At 32.5% G+C, this 19,718-nt stretch overlaps 2 protein-coding genes across 3 annotated transcripts in view; one reads left to right on the top strand and one right to left on the bottom strand.

Annotated features, from left to right (window-relative positions):
• LOC136981321 (phospholipid phosphatase 5) overlaps window positions 1-13,352 on the bottom strand; it is a 70,396-nt gene extending 57,044 nt beyond the window's left edge. The window contains exon 1 of the mRNA XM_067277637.1: window positions 13,182-13,352. The gene's annotated coding sequence lies outside the window, so the exon portion shown is untranslated. The remainder of the gene's footprint in view (window positions 1-13,181) is intronic.
• Window positions 13,353-16,799: 3,447 nt separating this feature from the next.
• Window positions 16,800-19,718, top strand: part of LOC136981319 (pantothenate kinase 3-like) — a 38,315-nt gene continuing 35,396 nt past the window's right edge. For both annotated transcript variants that reach the window (XR_010881679.1, XM_067277631.1), the window contains exon 1: window positions 16,800-16,895. Coding sequence is in view for 1 of the 2 variants with exons in the window: in XM_067277631.1 (XP_067133732.1) it covers window positions 16,807-16,895 (89 nt within the window). In the remaining variant the exon portion in view is untranslated. The remainder of the gene's footprint in view (window positions 16,896-19,718) is intronic.

The raw sequence follows: 19,718 nt of genomic DNA, 5'->3' as shown, positions 1-19,718 counted from the left end.
ACGGCGGTTTTGTAGTTCCCATCCCATCTCGACATCGGATCTCTTCTCGGGAATTCCCCGATATACAATATGCACGAAATATCATTTGCGAAAGTCTTACTTATTGTATTATTTTCTAAAGCTTCCCCTTTTATCCCAAAATAACTTTTTAGGTTTATCAAACAACCACGAATCGTTTGGTCTCGGGAGTAGACAACAAGATTTGATCAGTTGCCGGCTTTGCTCCTTCATTCGTTCCAACGTCTAGTACTAAATGGAAAAGACCCATAGAAACAATAGAGAAACTCACTAGGTCTAACAGATTCCTATCACAGAAACAGCCTGTGCTCTATACCACATACAATTATGAATATCTCTGTGCCGGAAAAAGATACTCGGGGATGTTTAGAACGGGATGTTTAGAATGAATTCTAAACATCCCATTCGTACCGCTGAACTTAATAATTTCAACCGTTCGAGTTTGTACCGGATATGCCATTCCTTCTAATCACTCCCTTCGCTTAGAACAATTATTGCCAATACGTGCATCGAAATCACCCACTAAGAAGACGGATTCCGTGTTTACTACAGGAATGATGGCATCATCTTTTTTATCCGAGAAAGGTTGGTATTCCGCCTCCACACCTGCAAGAGAGCCAAAAAAAAATAAAGACAAAAAAGTTAAATAACATTAAATTACGTTAGTCGAAAAATAAATCAAGTTTTAAGTTATTCCGAAGGACACAAAATGACGATTTAATACAACCTTTAGAATATGATTTAAAATGTTATTTTTATCGTTTTAGATGCGATAACATATTCGATCAATCATTTTAAATTATAATAACACGCGTAAAGAATTCTAAACGCCGAATAATAATAATAAACACAGATAACGGGTGTTTTGTCGGATTTTTTTCGTGGAATGCATCGATGAAATTAAATCGTATTTAAGAAAATTTCTATTTTCATTCGTTTTAAACGTTTCAACTAATAATAAAAAGTAAACAATAACTTTCGAAAATTATTTGATTAGTTTTTTTTTCAGAAACAGTAAATTCGTTCGAAAATATGAAAGAGGGGAAAACACCTTTCTGGAGATGGGTACAACTGGGTAGACGTGATAAATCGGGAATTATGCCCTGTAGTTGAAATTTACACGAGATATTTAAGGAAACTTTGATTTTTATTAACAAAATACCGTTCTCGCCACAACGATCTTAATATATATTTCGGTTATATTTCTTTGTTTATTGGCCAATTTTTCCTTTTAATTGCAAAAACGTATCGGTGCACTTTTAAATATTTTATCAATACTTTATTCGTATAAAAATTAACAAAACATAAATGTTAAGAAAAGACGGAAGTTTCGATATTAATACATTACAATTGCATTACTACGGACCTCCCATAATTGCATCGGGTAGTGTTTCGTAAAACCAGAGACAATAGAAGTTGTCAGGGGACCAAAGAACGTTCGTTTGTTTCGGTTTATAATCGCGTACGATAAATCTGGCGTTATTATTTAATAATTTATATTTAAAAATTTTATACGACGTATGCGGGTAGAGAATAAAATCGATTATTCTCGATTAACAATTAGATGAGCCATCGATTAATACGATTTCTTTTGTCCCTAAAGCTAAAAGAATAAATATATTCTTGATTAATTTGGGCAGTCGTTTTCTATTTCGTCTGAGTTTTAATTAATTTTTGACATCAAATTCTACTTTCTCGGATGTTACGTAAGAAGACGACATAATACTAAATTTGTATTTTATTAAATAAGTGTCAACATTTTAATTACGCAATCTTATCACATTTTTAATAAAATAAATTAATAAAAATACGTTAAGACTGCGTAATTAAATCTTTCGTGGCCATTACGTCGGCACCGTACGTTTAAATGTATTACCCTAATTACATCCTTCATTTTTATTTGTAACGTATTTATTGTTTTTATAAATTATCATCGGATTTATGCTTCCCTCCGATCTCCAATCATTTTTTAAAGATTAGGCCTACCTATGATTTTACAAGTGGCCGTTCGGGACTGGTCCTAAGTAAATCTGCCTCCCCTCTACTTTAACTTAATCTACAAGGAATAAAAGAATGAGAGACTCGTCTTCCATCGTTACGTTACCTTTTAAAATATTAAATTCTATTCATTTTAGCCACATTTTGTCACCCCCAACGTTCGGCCGCCTCGAGAATGGGCAACCGACTCTGCGATGTTAATCGAATTTTGCTGTTAACGTGCATTTATAATTAGAGTTTAAAGCCAAGAAAAATAATTTCCGCTTATTTTACTTCCAAATTTTCGATTGCATTTTAACTTGGCACGCATTTTCTCCAATAAAATATACCCTCAAACTGCTCCTTTAGTAAGAATTTACGTTTATGATTTCGTCCGTTTATGCAAATTAAATTAAAAATGGCGAAAAAATTGATTATAATACGCAGTATTTATCTATCCCCCGACATTAAACACTGAAAAACAAGTAAGAACCATCCGACGAATAATTAAAATTACATATTAAGGGCACTAACGATTACAAAACAATTGATTTATTAACGAAGATACGTTAAATATTTAAATATTCATTTTATAAATTATATATCGGGCGCATATTTTATCGCTTATTTTGATTTGTGTTATAATTTAAAAGCCCAGAATGGGATTTCATTCATTAATTTTTTAGTTATAATTTCATTTCTACTCGTTCGAGGAATAATTAATTCCTCGTATAATCTTAGTTTTTCACATCTATTTGATATTTTACTTACAATATATTACGGGTTAATTTTTATATTGCGAATCAACGAATTATTTATCAGACTTAGTAAGAGAAGTGAGAGGAGAATTGACTTATTGATTAATCTTATTAGTTGTGTGTGACAGAAAATAGATAAAATTTATCATCCTCGTACGAAAGATGCTTGCTTAGTGAATTAATATGTGATTACTTCATATATTTATATAAATGACTGAAATAATGATAATTTTGTTAAATTAATTTAAATAGCACATTAAAATTAATTGAAAATATTATCTATTTATAAGTGAAAATCTTTAAATTAATTGCAAAAAAATTAACTATTAACGGCTATCTTCAAACGGCAGCCATACTTCATTTTGAACGAAAATGCGTACCAAATAACCCCCAAACGACGGCCATTTTTATGTTCCCGCCGGTGGCCGTTGTTCGCAGGTTTGACCGAATGTAAAAAAATATGTATTTTTTACGTTTTCTCAAAAACTCTGCTAACATTATTTTCCACTCTTCGATACAATAATTTATTAACTTTAAATACGATTAATTTTTAATTAATATAGGCCCAAAACTACACACAACAGTAGAATGAAATATCTAAATTTAACCATATACTGTATTTGAAAACAATAATAATTGGCATGTCTTAATTAATTACAAAAAAAAAAAAAAAATATTGATTGAGATTAGGCCTGCCTGTAAATATTTTTAGAAGTAACAAATAAAGTAGGACAACCTACAGGAAATTTTTTTATTATTATTTTTAGTATTTTATCTAGCATTTAAATTAATAATTATTTTATTTATACGGGGCAGAAAAACGAATAAAATACAAGAACCTTTTTTGTTTTTTTAAATAAAAAATATAAAGAAAAGCACGTTTAAGGTCGTTGGAAAAACACTACATAACCTATTTTACCAATTTACTCAAAAATTATTTCGTTAACGAATTGAAAATTAATGAATTGAAAACTTTCTCGACTTAAGCTACGTACTCGTTTACAAGTATATTGTCTAATATGAAAGGAATGGGGGTTGTACATTGAACTTAATACCAGAGAGGCATGCCACGGGTTCTAAATTTATATAATAAATATGCAAAGCTGTTTTTCTCGAAGGAGGGGGTAGTTAAACTGAGTAAAAAGGCGTATTTTCAGGATTTTTCCAGTTTAAAACAAATTTAATATTTTTAAAATTTTAGAATAAAGATCTACGTTATACGAAGAAGTTTTATAATACCTAATTAAAAAATTGATAGTAAATTCCAATTGCCAGTCACGCCTTCGGGAGGTTCAATGTCTGTACCGATTGTCTATCGAGTGATTAATGATAAAGTTATGTCAATTTGATTCAACAAATTTTGTCGGATTTGCATATTTTCCTCCAAAAATGCCCCGTAAATGCGTATATTATATAAATCACGAAAATATGTAGTTCAGTAATCTAAAAAATATATTTATAGTAGAGAAAATAATAATAATTAATGATTTTGTTTGACACGAATGACATTGATCGACGTTTATATCTATTGACGATAGTCAGATGTTATCATTAAGTAGCATTTTAAGCCGATTTCGAGCTGATTTTTTAAGCATCGATTATGTGCGTTAACACCCCCATAAAAAACGAAATAAAAGAGTAACTTACATTTATTCTGTAGTCCATATTGGTCTACTGTATTGTGCCCCTCTATATTGTAAAAATGAACAAACTAAGTTATAAAAAATAACGTAATTTTTAAAACCTCCACCCTTTTAAAAATCCTACTTACGACCTGAATTAAATTAAAATCGCCTCTAATTTCATTCACTAGCTAAATATAACCCGTTTTATTTTTTGTATTCCGAAACAACGAGATAATCCGAAAATATTTCGTCAATAAAATATTGTAAATAAATTTTATTCGAATGAAAATTAGACAAAAAATAGTCCCGACTTTAAATTTCCGAGTCTTAATATATCCTAATATATATGCTTCTTCGCCTATATTTTACTAACAAACAATTTTTTAATAATGAAAAATAACTAAAAATATAACTCTAACATTTCTGTTGCCAAATTTTATAAATATTATTTACTTTTTATCGATTTAAAAATAAATAAAAAACGTACAGAAATGGTTACAATTTTATATCATTTGTGTTAACAATTTACTATGGTAGCGTTGTTGAATCACCTTTACTAGGGCTTACAGAAAATGTTACAAAGGTGGCTCCCATTATTTCAGATGGAAATCGTAGGTACTAGCTTATGATAAAAGTATTGGCTTCTATTGGTGCGTGCGCGCGGATTATCTCCAAAAATTACGAAGATAAGATAAACATCTTTTCCGAAAACAAGTTTTATTTTTATCTCTTATTTTCCTGGCGTAAAGACATTTCTCAATGTCAAAATCAAAATATTTACGTAACTTCCTACAATAAAATCGTTAAAAATTTCAAATAATTATATGTACTATTATTTTATCATTATTGTTTTTCTATTCTTAATAAACTATTAAATATATATTTAGATTAGATGTAGTCTGTACGTAAATTTATCCCCGATATTATCTCGTTAAATACGAAGAAGTATTTACTTTTATTTGATATTTCTGAAATAATTATTATATGTTTCTCGAATTTCGCCATAAGACGGAAAATGGAGATTAGATAGACAGCTCCAATCTTTTTATATAATGAATCGGAATTAAATATTGAAATAAAACGAAAATTCATTTTTGCCGCTAAATAAGAGAGGAATCTAAGTGTTAAGAAGCAAATTTCTGAGTATTAACCTCCTCCGACCCGAATTCGGATCTGCCAGAGCAGTAAGCCGATCCGGTGGCCCGGTCGTCCAATTATTACGACAAATTTGCGTAATATCGTGCAAAGGAGTTCCGAAATTAACACGTAATAGAGATTCATTGGGAGAAATAGTGAAAATGCTTAAAAATTATAAACACTGCAGAGTCTTATTTTTAAAAATGTGATGTATCGAAGTTTACAAGATAATCATTAATTTGTCTACTACGATTTCGTATACACAGGAGCTACATTTATAAATAAGATTTAAAAATTAAACAGTTTTGTAATGTAATAAGAAGAAGTCCGAATTTCATCCTAACAGACGGTAGCAAATAATCTCAATAAAATTAATCTCAAATAATTCTCAATAGAACGAGCAATTATTTATAGTGACAAGGTCACAATACTGGCTGCAATTTTTAATCATATTTTTAATTTATTTAATTTAAAAATATATGCTTTCCACCTCAAACTTGTAGTGGCTTTCCCGGTACATCATACTTCTCCTTTAACAATAGAATCGTGCCGATCGTTTACCTTTCGGGGGAAGTTTTGAATCGAAATAACGCAACATCCGATTTGAGTCGGAAGTTCTTATTTAGTTAACTTTAATGGAGGCATCCTGCTCCTAAGGTTTCCACGTCTGGTCTCGTCTTTCGTCTATCTAACTCCGTTCTCGAGATTAGGGAAAGACAGACAAACAGATGGACGACAGAGGGAATTTATAGGTCTACAATTTTTTCAAATCGCAGCCAATAACTTCTAATCCTCGGTTGCTAATACGACGGTAAAATACGTACTTATAATCCTCCAAAAATATCGACCTACTTCTTTTCGTTTCTAGAAAATATTTGAGTCGTTGGTAGGAAAGATAAAAGCCGGCACTTATCGTTTTAAATCTCTAAAGCCTATTGTCTAAAAACCTATTGTCGTAAAAATATCGTAATAAATGCCGTAATTTTAGTGGTTGGTCATCTATTGCCGTACATCAATTTCATATTTACAATAAGAGTGGTTTTTGTCCTTCCGAAATGCGAGTTTCATTTTATAAGCTAAATCGAAAGTCATTGGAGAAAAAACTCGTCGTTACTCCGAGTCAATAGAATCATTCGCAATTTTATTTATTTTAACCCCTTTTATTAATACATATTTTGTCTGCCTGTCTAAACAAAACGAAATTAAATAATTGTTAATACTGTATTCAAAATTTTCAAGAAAAATTCTAATTCTTCGTGAAATATACAAATTCTTTAGTAAGCGCCGACTAATTTTCCTAATAAGAAAAATCTTACCATTAAATTATCTATATATATTTTTAATTATTCGTCGTAGTATACTTTTTAAAAAAATAAAATTTACGATTATTATTTTAAGACGACGATATACGACTATAATAATCGAGCAAATTACCAATATGATAATAGTCTCGGTCAATATGGTAAACAAGATATCGAGGCTATAACGGTTTCCGACATCTCCAGAGAACCAACGAGTTAATGAGTGAGATACGTTAACGTAATTTTGTTTGTAAACGAATAATTATGAACGAATACCTCGTTAATAATTACTCGGGCCAAAAAATAATAAACTAACTAACTAGCTTTTTGTTAACGTTGCTAGAACATGATAAAATGTCGTTTAATAAGACTTTTATCGTCATTTTATTCTTAAACAAAAAATATTTTTACAGTAATGGTTCTCTAACTGTGGGGTGCCCCTCCCTAGTAAGGCGCAAAGAGGACATTCTTCTTCTTATTATTATTTAATAATTTATTAAAATTCCTGCACGTATTCGATAGTTTCGGTATAATATAGCATTAAAATAATTAAGTATAAATAAACTAAGAAAATCTTGGTTTTATTAGAATAAAATTACGCATTTGAATTGCGTGGCGACCGAAGACCTGAGCAACAATCTAGGACTATGATTTTTAACTCGTGTGCCACCAACTTTTCGTAAGAATGTTATATAATATGAAGAACAAGAAATAATAAATAACCAAGCTATGTATTTTAATAATAAAATATTCTTATATAAAATATATTATTGCAAGAGTAGCGGAAATTAAAATTAGATGTATAAATTGTGCAAAGCAATATAGCATTTGTAACATAGAAATAAGAGGTCAAATCTCTTACTTATACCCGTATGTTTAGTTTTGCAATAATACACTTTACATAAGAATTTTATATATATATAATTCTTATGTAAAGTGTATTATTTATTTTAAGTATTACTTATATTACTTACTTATTACTTATGTAAATATTACTTATGTAAAGTGTATTTTAAGTTTTATATATGTATATATAACTAAAATAATAGAAAATAAATTACGATAAACATTTATCTTTGGTTATTCTTGACAAATAATATCATTTTTTAAAGGTATAAAGTACGATCGTAATAAATGTTTACTTTCAAAATAAAATAATTTAATATGGTGGTTCTCCGTGCTGAGCTCGTAGCGCGTACAGTTTTTCCTACCATGTTTAAAATTAATATTAAAAAGAATGCAATTTTAATATATTATAAAATGCTTAAAATTAAGTCAATTTAAAGCGAATGATATAAAATTTTATTTAGAATAACTATAAATGTACGGAACTGACCTTCTCGTCCTTTTTCCCATACCCTTACCTTCCTTTCTCCAGGCTAGACTTTTGAGTAGGCTCTATCCATAATAATATACGTACAGATCAGGGTAAAATTATTAGACATTCCTTTATTTTTAATAAAAACGTATTAGTAAAAAGAAATTTTAAAATAGTAATAACGTACTACATTTATGTGCAATCAAAATACAAATAAGAACTTTTGAATACTTCGCTACTTTTTATAAGCTATTACTTTCCCGGCTGTTATATATAACAGAGGGAAAATATGGCCATCGGTCAAAAAATTATCCTCCCCAAAGATTTTAACATTTTTTGAATTAGGACACCTCGAAACCCCCGTTTCGAATACATAAGTACAGAAAAAACCCCGTTTTTTCTGTGCTTATGAATGTGTTTGGGGAGGGCACGATTTTGCTCATCCTCTTTTGAAGAATTTGAAAAAGTACTCCCGTGCTTTTCGTCGAAAATTTCTGAAATTTTGCAGGGAGATTTGTTTATTACGGGATTCGTCTATTAAATTTTGGCAATTAAAGGTCGAGGGGGTGGGGAGATAATGGGGTGGTGTGTATCTCCAGTCGGGTGGGACTTAATGACTGTATTACTGGTTATTAGCATTTACAATTTTTTATAAAATCCGTCCCTACCCTCAAAATTAAGCTTTTTGCCATTTTATAATACTGTATTTAAAAATATAAAAAGTTTTTAAATAAAATATCGTAACAGATGGCGCCACCAAATGTTGCCGGGAAAGTTAAGCAGCTCATTACTGGAATTTTTTTATAATTTATGTCGAATATTACTAATTTGATTACTTCAGCGAAAACAAACTTTTGAATAAAATGTGACTGTTTATTTCAGAATATTTATTTTAATTATCGTGGGTAAGCGGCCGGATGGCCGAGCGGTCAAGGTGGCAGCCTACCGCTCTGGGGGACCCGGGATCGAATCCGAACGGGTCGAAAAATCCCCAGGAATTTTTCGGGGGGGGTGGTCCGTTCGGATATGTCGGGCCCCGTCCCTCACCACCCGGTCGCCCCATTGTGGGCCTGGCCGAACCCATAATGGGCCTACTATAAGAGGCCCTCTTAGTGCCTACAGGGCGGAAAGAGTTTAAAAAAAAAAAAAAAAAAATTATCGTGGGTATGAGATTTTTTAAAATTTTAATTCAAAAATTAACAAAATTTCCGACCTAGACGAAATTGAAAACTAAACAATGGCAAGTTACTTTGAAATAACAGAACTATCAAAACTTTCCGAGAATCATAAATAATATTCAGTCGTCAAGGTTAAAATACGAAAATACGGACACAACGGTACGCATACTAATAAATATAGCCTAAGGATCGAATGAAATTGAGAGATAAGGCGACGTCACACTCGGGCCATCTGCAGAGGAGGGTGCTTCCCGAGAGTATGTTTACGGGAAACTGGCTTTTACTTGGGAAAATCCGGGAAAGCTCGTCGATGGGGTTCGAACCCGTCACCATGGACGGGCCAAATCCAAAAGAAGATTCTCGATTTAACCGCAGCACGATGCAAAAAAAAAAAAAAAAAAAAAAAAAAAAAAAAAAAAAAAAACGCCGTAATCACGTTCGGTTTAATATTTACGTGAAATTTGTAAAGGTTATCAATTTTCGACTCGAAGAATTCTATTTAAAAAGTTTCGTCTTTTCGGAAAAAATTCTTTGCCGAAAATTTAAAACAGACTCTCTTTAAAGTGCAGATTAGCGTTCGATTTCTCGGCAATTGTCGTTCCCAAGAAGCGGAAACTAGAATAATATATCCCGGGAATTCCTGCCATCAAATTGAAAAAGTAAAATAAAACTCGTATTTCATTTTAAAGATGCAAAAACAAAAATAAATAAATAAAAATCTTTTATAACATTTTCAAAAATAAAATAAACTAGATTAAAAGTGTCGCCAGGAGAATCGTAAAATGTCTACGACGTTGCGCAATTGGAATCGTAATTTTCTGATCAAGTGCCCCATTGCGGAAAAGCTCTCTGCTTCGATCGAAGTTGACGAGATTAAACCCAGGAAAGAAATAATTCATTTCTTTAAATTAACGATATTTTTTACATAGTAAGGCAATCGCACACTCTTTTAATTATAGCTTTCCATAGTGTTATTTACCACCTCTATAAGAGATTTTTTGTTTGCTAGGAATGTTGAGTCCAGCTGCAAATTTTGAACCAAGACCGAAAGAGCAGACAAAAACCGAAATTTCAAACAATTTTTTTGGTTTTATCCACTCTGCCATCAGTGGCAGAGTGGATAAAACCGCCGAACACCGGTTCCCGTGTTGACGCCGGCATGGTTTTTTTCACGTTAGTAACACCTAAATAGGGCCCGGCTTCCCGTAAAAGACTTTCCGGGAGGCATTCCCCCTTGGCAAATAACACACGTGTCGCCTTGCCGTAGCCGAATAAACCGATCAAATAATTTCTTTGCGGCATTACGAATTGAAGTTTTCGACGAAAGTGAAGTTAGAAATAGATCGGACTTTTTCAAAATTGAATGAGGGTTATTCGAGTATTTCGTCGAGTCCGTCGGGCTTACATTTCTCCACGGTTCAATTCTTTTCGTAGCGGATTCTTTGACGAGCAGAATTGAGTATTTTGCCAAGACAATTCTAGAAAAAAAGTGAATATTCTTTTTGCAAATAGCACCTCTAAATCCCCCGTTCGATTCTCCATCTTAAATGGTTTATTAATGTCGAAGCAATTGTAGTAATTGCATTAAGTTGTAAGGTATTTTTCCAAAAGGGTTTTTCACATCTATCATTACTTTTGCCACACTACTTACGTTTCACGTTTTCCCCTAATCTGACCAGACTAAAAATGTCAACCCGACGACTCCGCCGAAGACTGGACGTGTGTTTTAAAGACTTGGGAATCGAGTTTTCACTTTGTTAAATTCCCCAAAAATGTGTTTAAATAATTTTCCTCGTAGACTGGCATAACGCGATGAGAATTTAAATTTGTTTTGAAATTAGACATTTTCGTAAATACGGTAATATATTTTATTTAGTATTACTGGGAAACCCCCGGGATGTCTCTTCTGCCGGGTAAAGCAACCAAAGTTCGGATTACGCAAAACTAAACCACGGAGTAAGTAATTACAATATCACTTTTTAAAAAATTTTAGTTTCACTCTTAATTACAATCAAATGTTCGTATAAATAATGTATTGAATAAATAATTCTTATCAATTTAGTGATGATAAATAAGTGATGAATTAGTTTATATATATATAATGCAGGGGCCCGGGGCACAAATTCGGGGCTCCCTTTAAGAGTAGGCAAATTTGATGATTTAGAAAATTTACGCAAAATACTGTACTTTCAACTAGATTTCAACTAGGAAGTTGTAAATTTCATTTAAAAATAAGGTTATTGTAAACATACATATATTTTATTGTGTAAAACTAATTATTTTACTGTAATTTAATTGAAAAATACCTATGTAAAATTTTTTCCCGAAATTTTCCGATGTTTCATAGGTTTTATCCCGGGTTTGGTTTTCTTTTCCTGTGGCCCTCATGATTAGGCCACACTAGGTTGTCGCAGTAATAGGAAAAAAAAAATTATGTTTAAACATGGCTTTGTGGGAGCCCTGGGCACCGGCCCCAAATGTCCCTATGTAAATCCGGCCCTGTATATAATTCAAGAACTAAAGTTAATTATACAAAAATTGGGTTTTGAAAAAAATCTTTAAAATCGATTAAACGAATAGAAAGTAATCAATTAATGAAATTTTTTATAGGTGCAAAATTTACTGTATTTTTATTATTTTATTATTATTATGTCATCACGAAGTTTTAAAATTTTTTTCAAAATATTAGCTCTATGTATTTTCCAATTCCAAATAATACTTATCTGGATCTAGTTTTTCTACCGACGTCAAATAACGACTTATTCTATTTCGGAATTTAAATCCGATCATTTACCAGTATTTATAAAAATTGCTTTCGTCCGACCATTCCAAATTCAATAATAATAAATTAATAAACATCGTACTCTGTACTCTGGTTTCCTATCGACCGAAAACAATTATTCCATTATTTCTGTTTCTACCATGAGACATTCTTAAGGCAAAATCTAATGCCGATGAAAGAAAAAAGTCGACATAATTTATTTCATTTTCTTAGCTTCTGTAGATAAAAATCTCCCATATATTAACTTTAATATTTCCCGCAACGGATGGTTCACCTCGTATCTTTTAAATTTACGCAATGTTTTACATAAATTTCGAAATAAATGGGGAAAATCCGATGCACTTTTTATTTTCCGAAATTAAAAATGCCATTAATAACTTAAATATACTTCTTTCTAATCGAATCCCGAATAAAACCCCAGCTATTTTCTATAAAAACATTAATTCCGTAGCAGCCTCTGTGTTTTTCTTTATTTTCCCCGATGTTCTTCGATATAGTTTTATCCCTTTTTGGTGGTCGATGTCTGCATTAACGCCTATTCCAGAAAAGAAGCCAAATATTTTCGGGCCAATAGCTGTATCGACCGCAATGCTAAAAATCTTTCAGCCACGTATATTTCGTTATATCCAAAAACTGGTCGTCTCGAGATTATCACCCATCCGACATTGCGGCCCACAAATAATTCATTGTAAGCGCGGGCAACCGTACTAAATCGTACGGAAGAAAATTAGTTCGTCGGAACTGTTCTAGCAATAACAAGACGTCGAATAATAATACGCTTCCAAGAATTTCGGCTGGCACCCGACGAAATCTTGCATCGTAGATCCGGTAATTTTGGCACGAGCACTTAAAAAAGTTGCCTTCCCTGCCCTATATAAAATCTGAATAAAATTATGAGTCGATAGTTTCTATCTTCATCATTCGTCTATTTGTTACTTAATACGGGATGCCTCTAGTTAAGGGAACGAGGAGTATCTCAAATTAAACCACGGACGTGCCGTGATTTAAATTATTCTTCAGCCTAAACGTTCAAGAAATTTCGCTACAGTTATAAGCCTTAAAACGTCTTTATACAAAATTTACTTACCGCCACGGGGTCGTATTGGCGCCTAGGCTTTCGGGTATTTCGGGCACCTTTCGGCACTTCGATCTTTCATCCCACTACGGCTGACAGCCCGACCTTGATAGGATAGGGACGGTAGGTAGCCCTATTTTGTATATTTTTATAAAACGGTATTAGTTATTTTTTTACATCTTCCGGGACGCAGGATTCCTGTTTCCAGAACTCTAGACACGTGCCTAGTTTGCCTAATAGTTAAAACAGTCCTGACCGTGAGATGTATTTGCTACGACTTCCTCAAAATTTAGCAACGATGCAGAACCAATTTACATTTATTTCTAAGAAATCATTTTAGTTAGATGCAGGAAAAAATATTTATCATAATAGATACATAATGTTTGTGGTTAACTTAGCAACATTATCGTCAGATGGCGGTGGTTTACAAACGTAGCCACAAGGTCCATATAGACCTTGGTAGCCAGAAAGGAAGCGCCATAACGGGGAGTTTTTTATATTTTTTAAATGAGTATTTTTGAATACGATCTTGTTTAAAGTTTGTGAAGCCGTCCATAGATTTTTACATTAAAATTTTTTATTTTTAGCTTAGAAGAAAGCTATATTAAATTTCTATTTTTATTTAGTTTACCATAAATATTAATTACAGAACATTTTCAATTTTAACATTACTTTAACATTTTAAATAATTTTTTTTAAAATTTAATTCTAATTTTAAATAAATTTAAAATAATGCAGATTTTGCGCAATGGCTGTTTGAAATTTAATTAATAAAATCAATAGATTAATTTCGGTAATTTATTTTGTTTATATTAAGATTATTGCGATAAATTAATTACAAAACTTCGGCAATTTGCAATCTTTCCTGTTTTGATTATTGCGTGAATATTTGATAATTCTTTTTTAAATGCAACCTTCCACTATCATTCGTTACATACTCAGAAATTCGGCCTTGCTATATTAAAATCATGGCGAAGGCGCATCTCGGATTTCTAAATGCCATTTCAAACTTCTTAATAACATTTTGAAGTAACCTCCCGACATTCTGAATTCGAAGCTTCTTATAAACATTCTAGATTTCTTCCACATACTTTTCTATTTATTATTCTTTTTTAACTCTTTCCGCTCTGTGGAAAGAGTTTAAAAAAAAATAACTCATAATGGGCCTACTAACTCTTTTAGTAGGCCCATTATGGATTCGGCCAGACCGACAATGGGGCGACCGGGTGGAGAGGGATGTGTCCCGACATAACCAAACGGATCACCCCCGAAAAATCCCTGGGGATTATTCGACTCGTTCGGATTCGATCCCAGGTCCCCCAGAACGGTAGGCTGACACCTTGATCGCACGGCCATCCGGCCGTCCTTCCACATATTAGGCATCCTGTGCTATTAATCCTCTAATTATTGTTAGTATTTGGACACAAAAGAAAGAGTTTGGAAGAGACTACAATAAGCTATCGCTTAAAGAAAATTGACATCGATTCCTAAAAACTGGAAAAAATAAATGTTTTCAAGACTAATAAAACTAACTATACTTCTATTAACGCTTCATCATTTAAATCAGTACATAATTTACTGTTATTGTACAGATTTGTCTGGCATCGCTGTTCTAATCTTGATTATCAGATTGTTTCTCGTTTCTTTCTGACTGTTCGTGTAAATGTTATACACTGAAGAAATATTAGTATGATCTATTTAATTTTTTATTTGGTATGTTATTTTAACGAATCCGTGATCGTAGCATAGCGGATATTCTGAATTGTATTTGTATAGTGTGGACTTGGTAATAATAAGCCATAAACTGATCCTTTTTCCTTCTGAAGCTTAAAATATAATGGATCTTTTTCCGTAGACCTGATTTTCATACAGTACGTATCTTGCGGTACTTTATGGATCGATTAGGCCAGGGATGGCGAACCTTTTTGAGTCCGCGTGCCAAGTTGTAAGCATACTTAGGTTTAAAGATGTTAATGCGTGCCAATGTCTTAGACTTTGAATAATGATATTTAAAGAAATTAAACGAATACGCTTTAATTCGAATAAATGTAAAAAATCTGATTGAAAAAAGGATGATCAGATGATAAACAGAAAAGATGATTGAAAAGGACAGGAATCATATGATACATTACGTGCCAGATGATTTCTCTTACGTGCCACTTGGGCACGCGCTGCCATAGGTTCGCCACCCTGGATTAGGCTAATTCCTTCGGTATAAGAACTGCGTGCTCTGTTAAGAAGCGTGCATAAAAAAACCTTCAAGTATTAGCTTTTTAGCAATTAAACTTGTTCTTATGCAATGGAGTGTTTTAGCTTCGTGGGGCACAGGCGAATTTGAATTAGGGCCTCACGTACCGTACAGTATTGGCTAAATTTTTCTTCCGGGAATTTTTTGGAAAATATTTTTTTTATAAAAGCTGGGTTTGGGCCGCCGTCGGAGAAGGCCCCGAGGAATTGCCCTTTTTGCCCGCAGGATAACGCACCATCGTTCTCGTAGTTTGTTTAGTTATGGCAACGCAACACTTGGGCGATCCGCCTAGGGAGGCTGCCTTCCGGGAGGGTCTTTTTTTTTAAAGGGAAACTGGCCCTTATTTAGGCCATAACAGACGTGTAGAAGACCCGAAAAACTCCACGTCCGAGCGAGGCGCGAATCCACGAACGAACGAACTCCCAGGGTTCAGGGTACTAGTGGGCCCTCGGTTCTCGGCTTAACGTTCGTACAGACACATTCTAACAGTACTAGAAACGATTCTTATTAAAGTTCTACGGTTACCTCGTAGATCTAACCGGTATATAATGAACTTATTCCGATCGTCTCAAATTGCTTTCATCACGCAAAACATTAATTTGGATTATTAGCAATTTAAAAATGGAGTAATTTATTTCGATGTTTACTTTAGTTTCATTCGGGAATATTCGAGCGTATTTATTTATTTATACGAAAGAATTCACCGTCGTCGTCGCGTCTAACAATCTGTCCAATCAATTATATTTTCGTCATAATTTTCAAATAATTGAATGATTACGATTAAGGGTATTCAATTTACTCCAACGATTTCGGCCCAAATTCGAAACTAAATATCACCGTTTTCCTTATTCGGAGACAATTAATAAATCGTTAATATGTAAAAAAAACATTTGGACTAATTATTTCGTTAAATTAATAATTTTAAACAACATCGATTAAATTTAATTGCCGTCGAAACAGTAGTAACAAATAAAACATGCAAACCTTTCAGCTTTGGAGAACGCGCGTTGGTTTATTTATTTTTTCATTAATAATAATAATAATAAAGTATTTCACTATTCACTACTTTACGAAACAAATATATTCCCATTTTTAATAGGAATAAATATTTAAAAATTCTAAAAATAAACACGAAAACTATATCTTAAACTAAGAGAAGTCCGAACAACGGGCTAGCTTAAACGGTGAGGTAAAAACAATTACAAAGATTTTTTTATACATTATTTATTTATTTACACTAATTTTGTAAATTCGAAGGGGGTAAATATTTGTAATAATATAAAAAAAATTTCTATAAAATTTCCCGTAACCACTAAGGAAAGGCATCACTTCGGTCACGTGAACAACCGGTAGACGATGATGTTTATACCCAGAATGCACCGTGAACGTATGTTTCACTCGCCATCGTCAGAGCAGAGAGGAAGGATGAATTTCTGTTTAGTCCATACGGATGTGCCCGCAGAAAGGAAATTCAGTTGGTAAATTGACTTTTATTCTTCTTTAATACGTATTCCGAATTTATTAACTTTAGTCGTAATTACCACCGTTAAGAGTTTCAGGAAGAGGTCAACGTAATTGACGAGTAACATTTTATCGATAATTATTTTGTCTTGTCTACCGTAAGGACTTTTTCCTATAACAAATAACTTGAAATTATTTACTTAGAATTTTCTCTTTTTTACATCGGTTTAAATCGAATTAATTTCGGATTGGTCCTTCCTTTTAAAAACCTCCATCTAGACATTATTAGGTCGTTTCTTTTTTTGTGTTTATTATTAATATCTTAAGCATACGGAATTAATCCTGAAGTTTTCTTCTTTCGACCGATTGATGCTAAATGCTACGAACTAAGATTTAGGTCATGCCATACAAAAGGAAATAGTCTTAAAAACTAACGTTGTAGGCCAAATTCGATATTGCTAACCTTAATTAATTTTAAGAGTTATTAAGGGGTAAGTAAATAAATCTAAAACACAAAGTATTTTTACGTCACTGTGGAAATCCAAGTTTGTTGTCGGGCGACGTAAACCACTGGCGCTTTGGCGCCGCACTCCCATTGATGCCGCGATAACAACGCGCCGCGCCGCTCCGCTTTCGTCGCCGGCCGTGCGCTGGCGCTTTCGTCGCCACCATTTTGAACATTTTTATAAATTTCTTCGGGGTTAAGTGGACCGATCTGCTAAGAACGGCAAATTATCTCCGCGTCAACGGAACCCGAGACGCTTGGAGCCCCCAAAATATCTATAAAAGCTCTCGGGAAAGTTTCGCTTACGAAATGCATCCCTAAATCATTATTAGGTTTTTTTTTAATATACTGTTTTAAGATTTGTTTTGTTTATTTAATTACACATTTTTAGTTCTTAAAATGATCTTTTTTTTTCTATTTGGCAACTTTTGAGCGATGACGGAATGAAATTTGTTGCGTCCGTCAATCACCGTCAAACAAAAATTGCCGAAATACGGGAGAGGATAATTTAATTGTTTCCACGTCGAGTTTTGTCTTTATTTGCGTAATAACTTTGATAAATTTAATCACTTTAAAAAAAATATCGTCCGACTTGTAAGCTTGTACGGGTGCTTCTTCGTTATCCGTTTTAAATTATCCCGCTAATTAGTTTAAGCACAAAAAAAAAGAAAAATTAAAAAAACTCTAAAAGTTATCGAACGCTTTGTAATTTCCATTAAAAATACAGTTACATTTATTTCATTAATATGTTAATTAATATAAAATGAAATAATTTAATCGAGCGTTAATTATAACTCGTTCCGTCCGTGCCAAAAACCCTGAAGGGATCGGAGTGAAAAACGTTGCCCTTTTTACACGTTCTTATTAATGGGCTTGTGTTATCGAACGGCATTTACGTTAAAGGGCCGAGACGTATTTTGATAAAGGGCGTTTTTAACGGGGCCGAGAGCGCAGAGACTTCTCGGTTTGCGTTAACATTCCGTCGTAGCACGCGAGTTATTAATTAAATCCGAAGGTTTCGGTACCGCAGATTTTTTTTTGTGTACCGCGATTACGAAACATCGATGTCGCTCTTCCAAAGCCACCGCGACCATCTAAAATTACTTCACCTCGTTTAGATTTTCGATAACTTAATTATTCTAAATTATTATAATCTTATTATAATACGTTGATGGCGAAAAATCGTTTATTTCTAAGAGTTGGCGCGCCAGTCTTAATGTTTCGCGGTCATCCGTTCGATTTCGATTAACCGAAATATTTGTCAATTTTGAGTAAAAGAAAATAATTAAGTCAATTGTATGTTTATAAACAACTTAGAAATGTTCCGCAACTAGAATTTTTTTTTCTAGCGAACTTTTACGAACGATGGTGTGGATCGAAGGACGTCGGAATGAAATGATGCAAGTTTTAAGAATCGAGGTTTCGAGTTCCTTGACTGATCGGTTTGTGTAATCGAGTAGCTTTGCCTATCGCATTTTTGGAAACTAAACCAACGCCTCTGTAAATAAATAGTGACATCTTTACAAAAGCGCGAGAACGTACTCTTCGACTAAAAAGACCCTAATCCACCGGCCAAAACGAACGGTGGGATTTCATCTCGGTATTCGTTTATTCAAATGGATGGTGCCGTCGCGTTCGGCCATACAAAAAATCTTTGTCGAAATAAATGGTTGCACGATGGCGAGATTTATTTAAATTTTAATAGTGTCGTGTCAAGGCAATTTACTTTAAAGTCATTGACTTTTAATACAAAAAGTTAAATTTGTAGATGTACAAAATTTTTTTTAATGTTTCTACAGTTACGTATTGATGGCCTTGGTCGAGTTATTTAAGTGTTTTTTTTTTTTTAATTCACCGATAAAATTAAATAACGACGACAGAGAATAAAATCGAAATGATTTGTTTTATTAAATTGCGTACAAATTTTGATTTTTTTTTCTTAAACTTAAGATTAGTAATATTTCATAAAGCATTATAGAAAAGAATCTTAGAATTAAAAACTTTTTTATTGCAAAATTTAATTAAATCCGTTTAGATAATTTGATATTGATAGTAGGTTCTAAAATAACTACAGTAACACCGATTTAATACGAAAAGTGTTGTTTGTTTAATTGTTTGATTCTATATTTATTAATTTATATAAAAATCAGCTTTAAAAAAAAAAATATATATATATATATATATATATAAGATCTAAAACAACAAAATATATATGTTTTGTGTATGTTTAATGCTTTTTTAAAGGACTTTTTTAGTTTTTATTTGTTTAATTTAGGTTGTAATTATTTGTAATTCGCTGATGAGATGATTACAAATAATTATTCTTTGTTTCCTT

Source organism: Centruroides vittatus, unplaced genomic scaffold (assembly GCF_030686945.1).
Source record: "Centruroides vittatus isolate TY-2023 unplaced genomic scaffold, ASM3068694v2 contig_751, whole genome shotgun sequence".
Classification (NCBI taxonomy): Eukaryota; Metazoa; Arthropoda; class Arachnida; order Scorpiones; family Buthidae; genus Centruroides; species Centruroides vittatus.
Note: the sequence above shows the minus strand (reverse complement) of the source record. Positions and strands in the feature narration are given on the sequence as shown.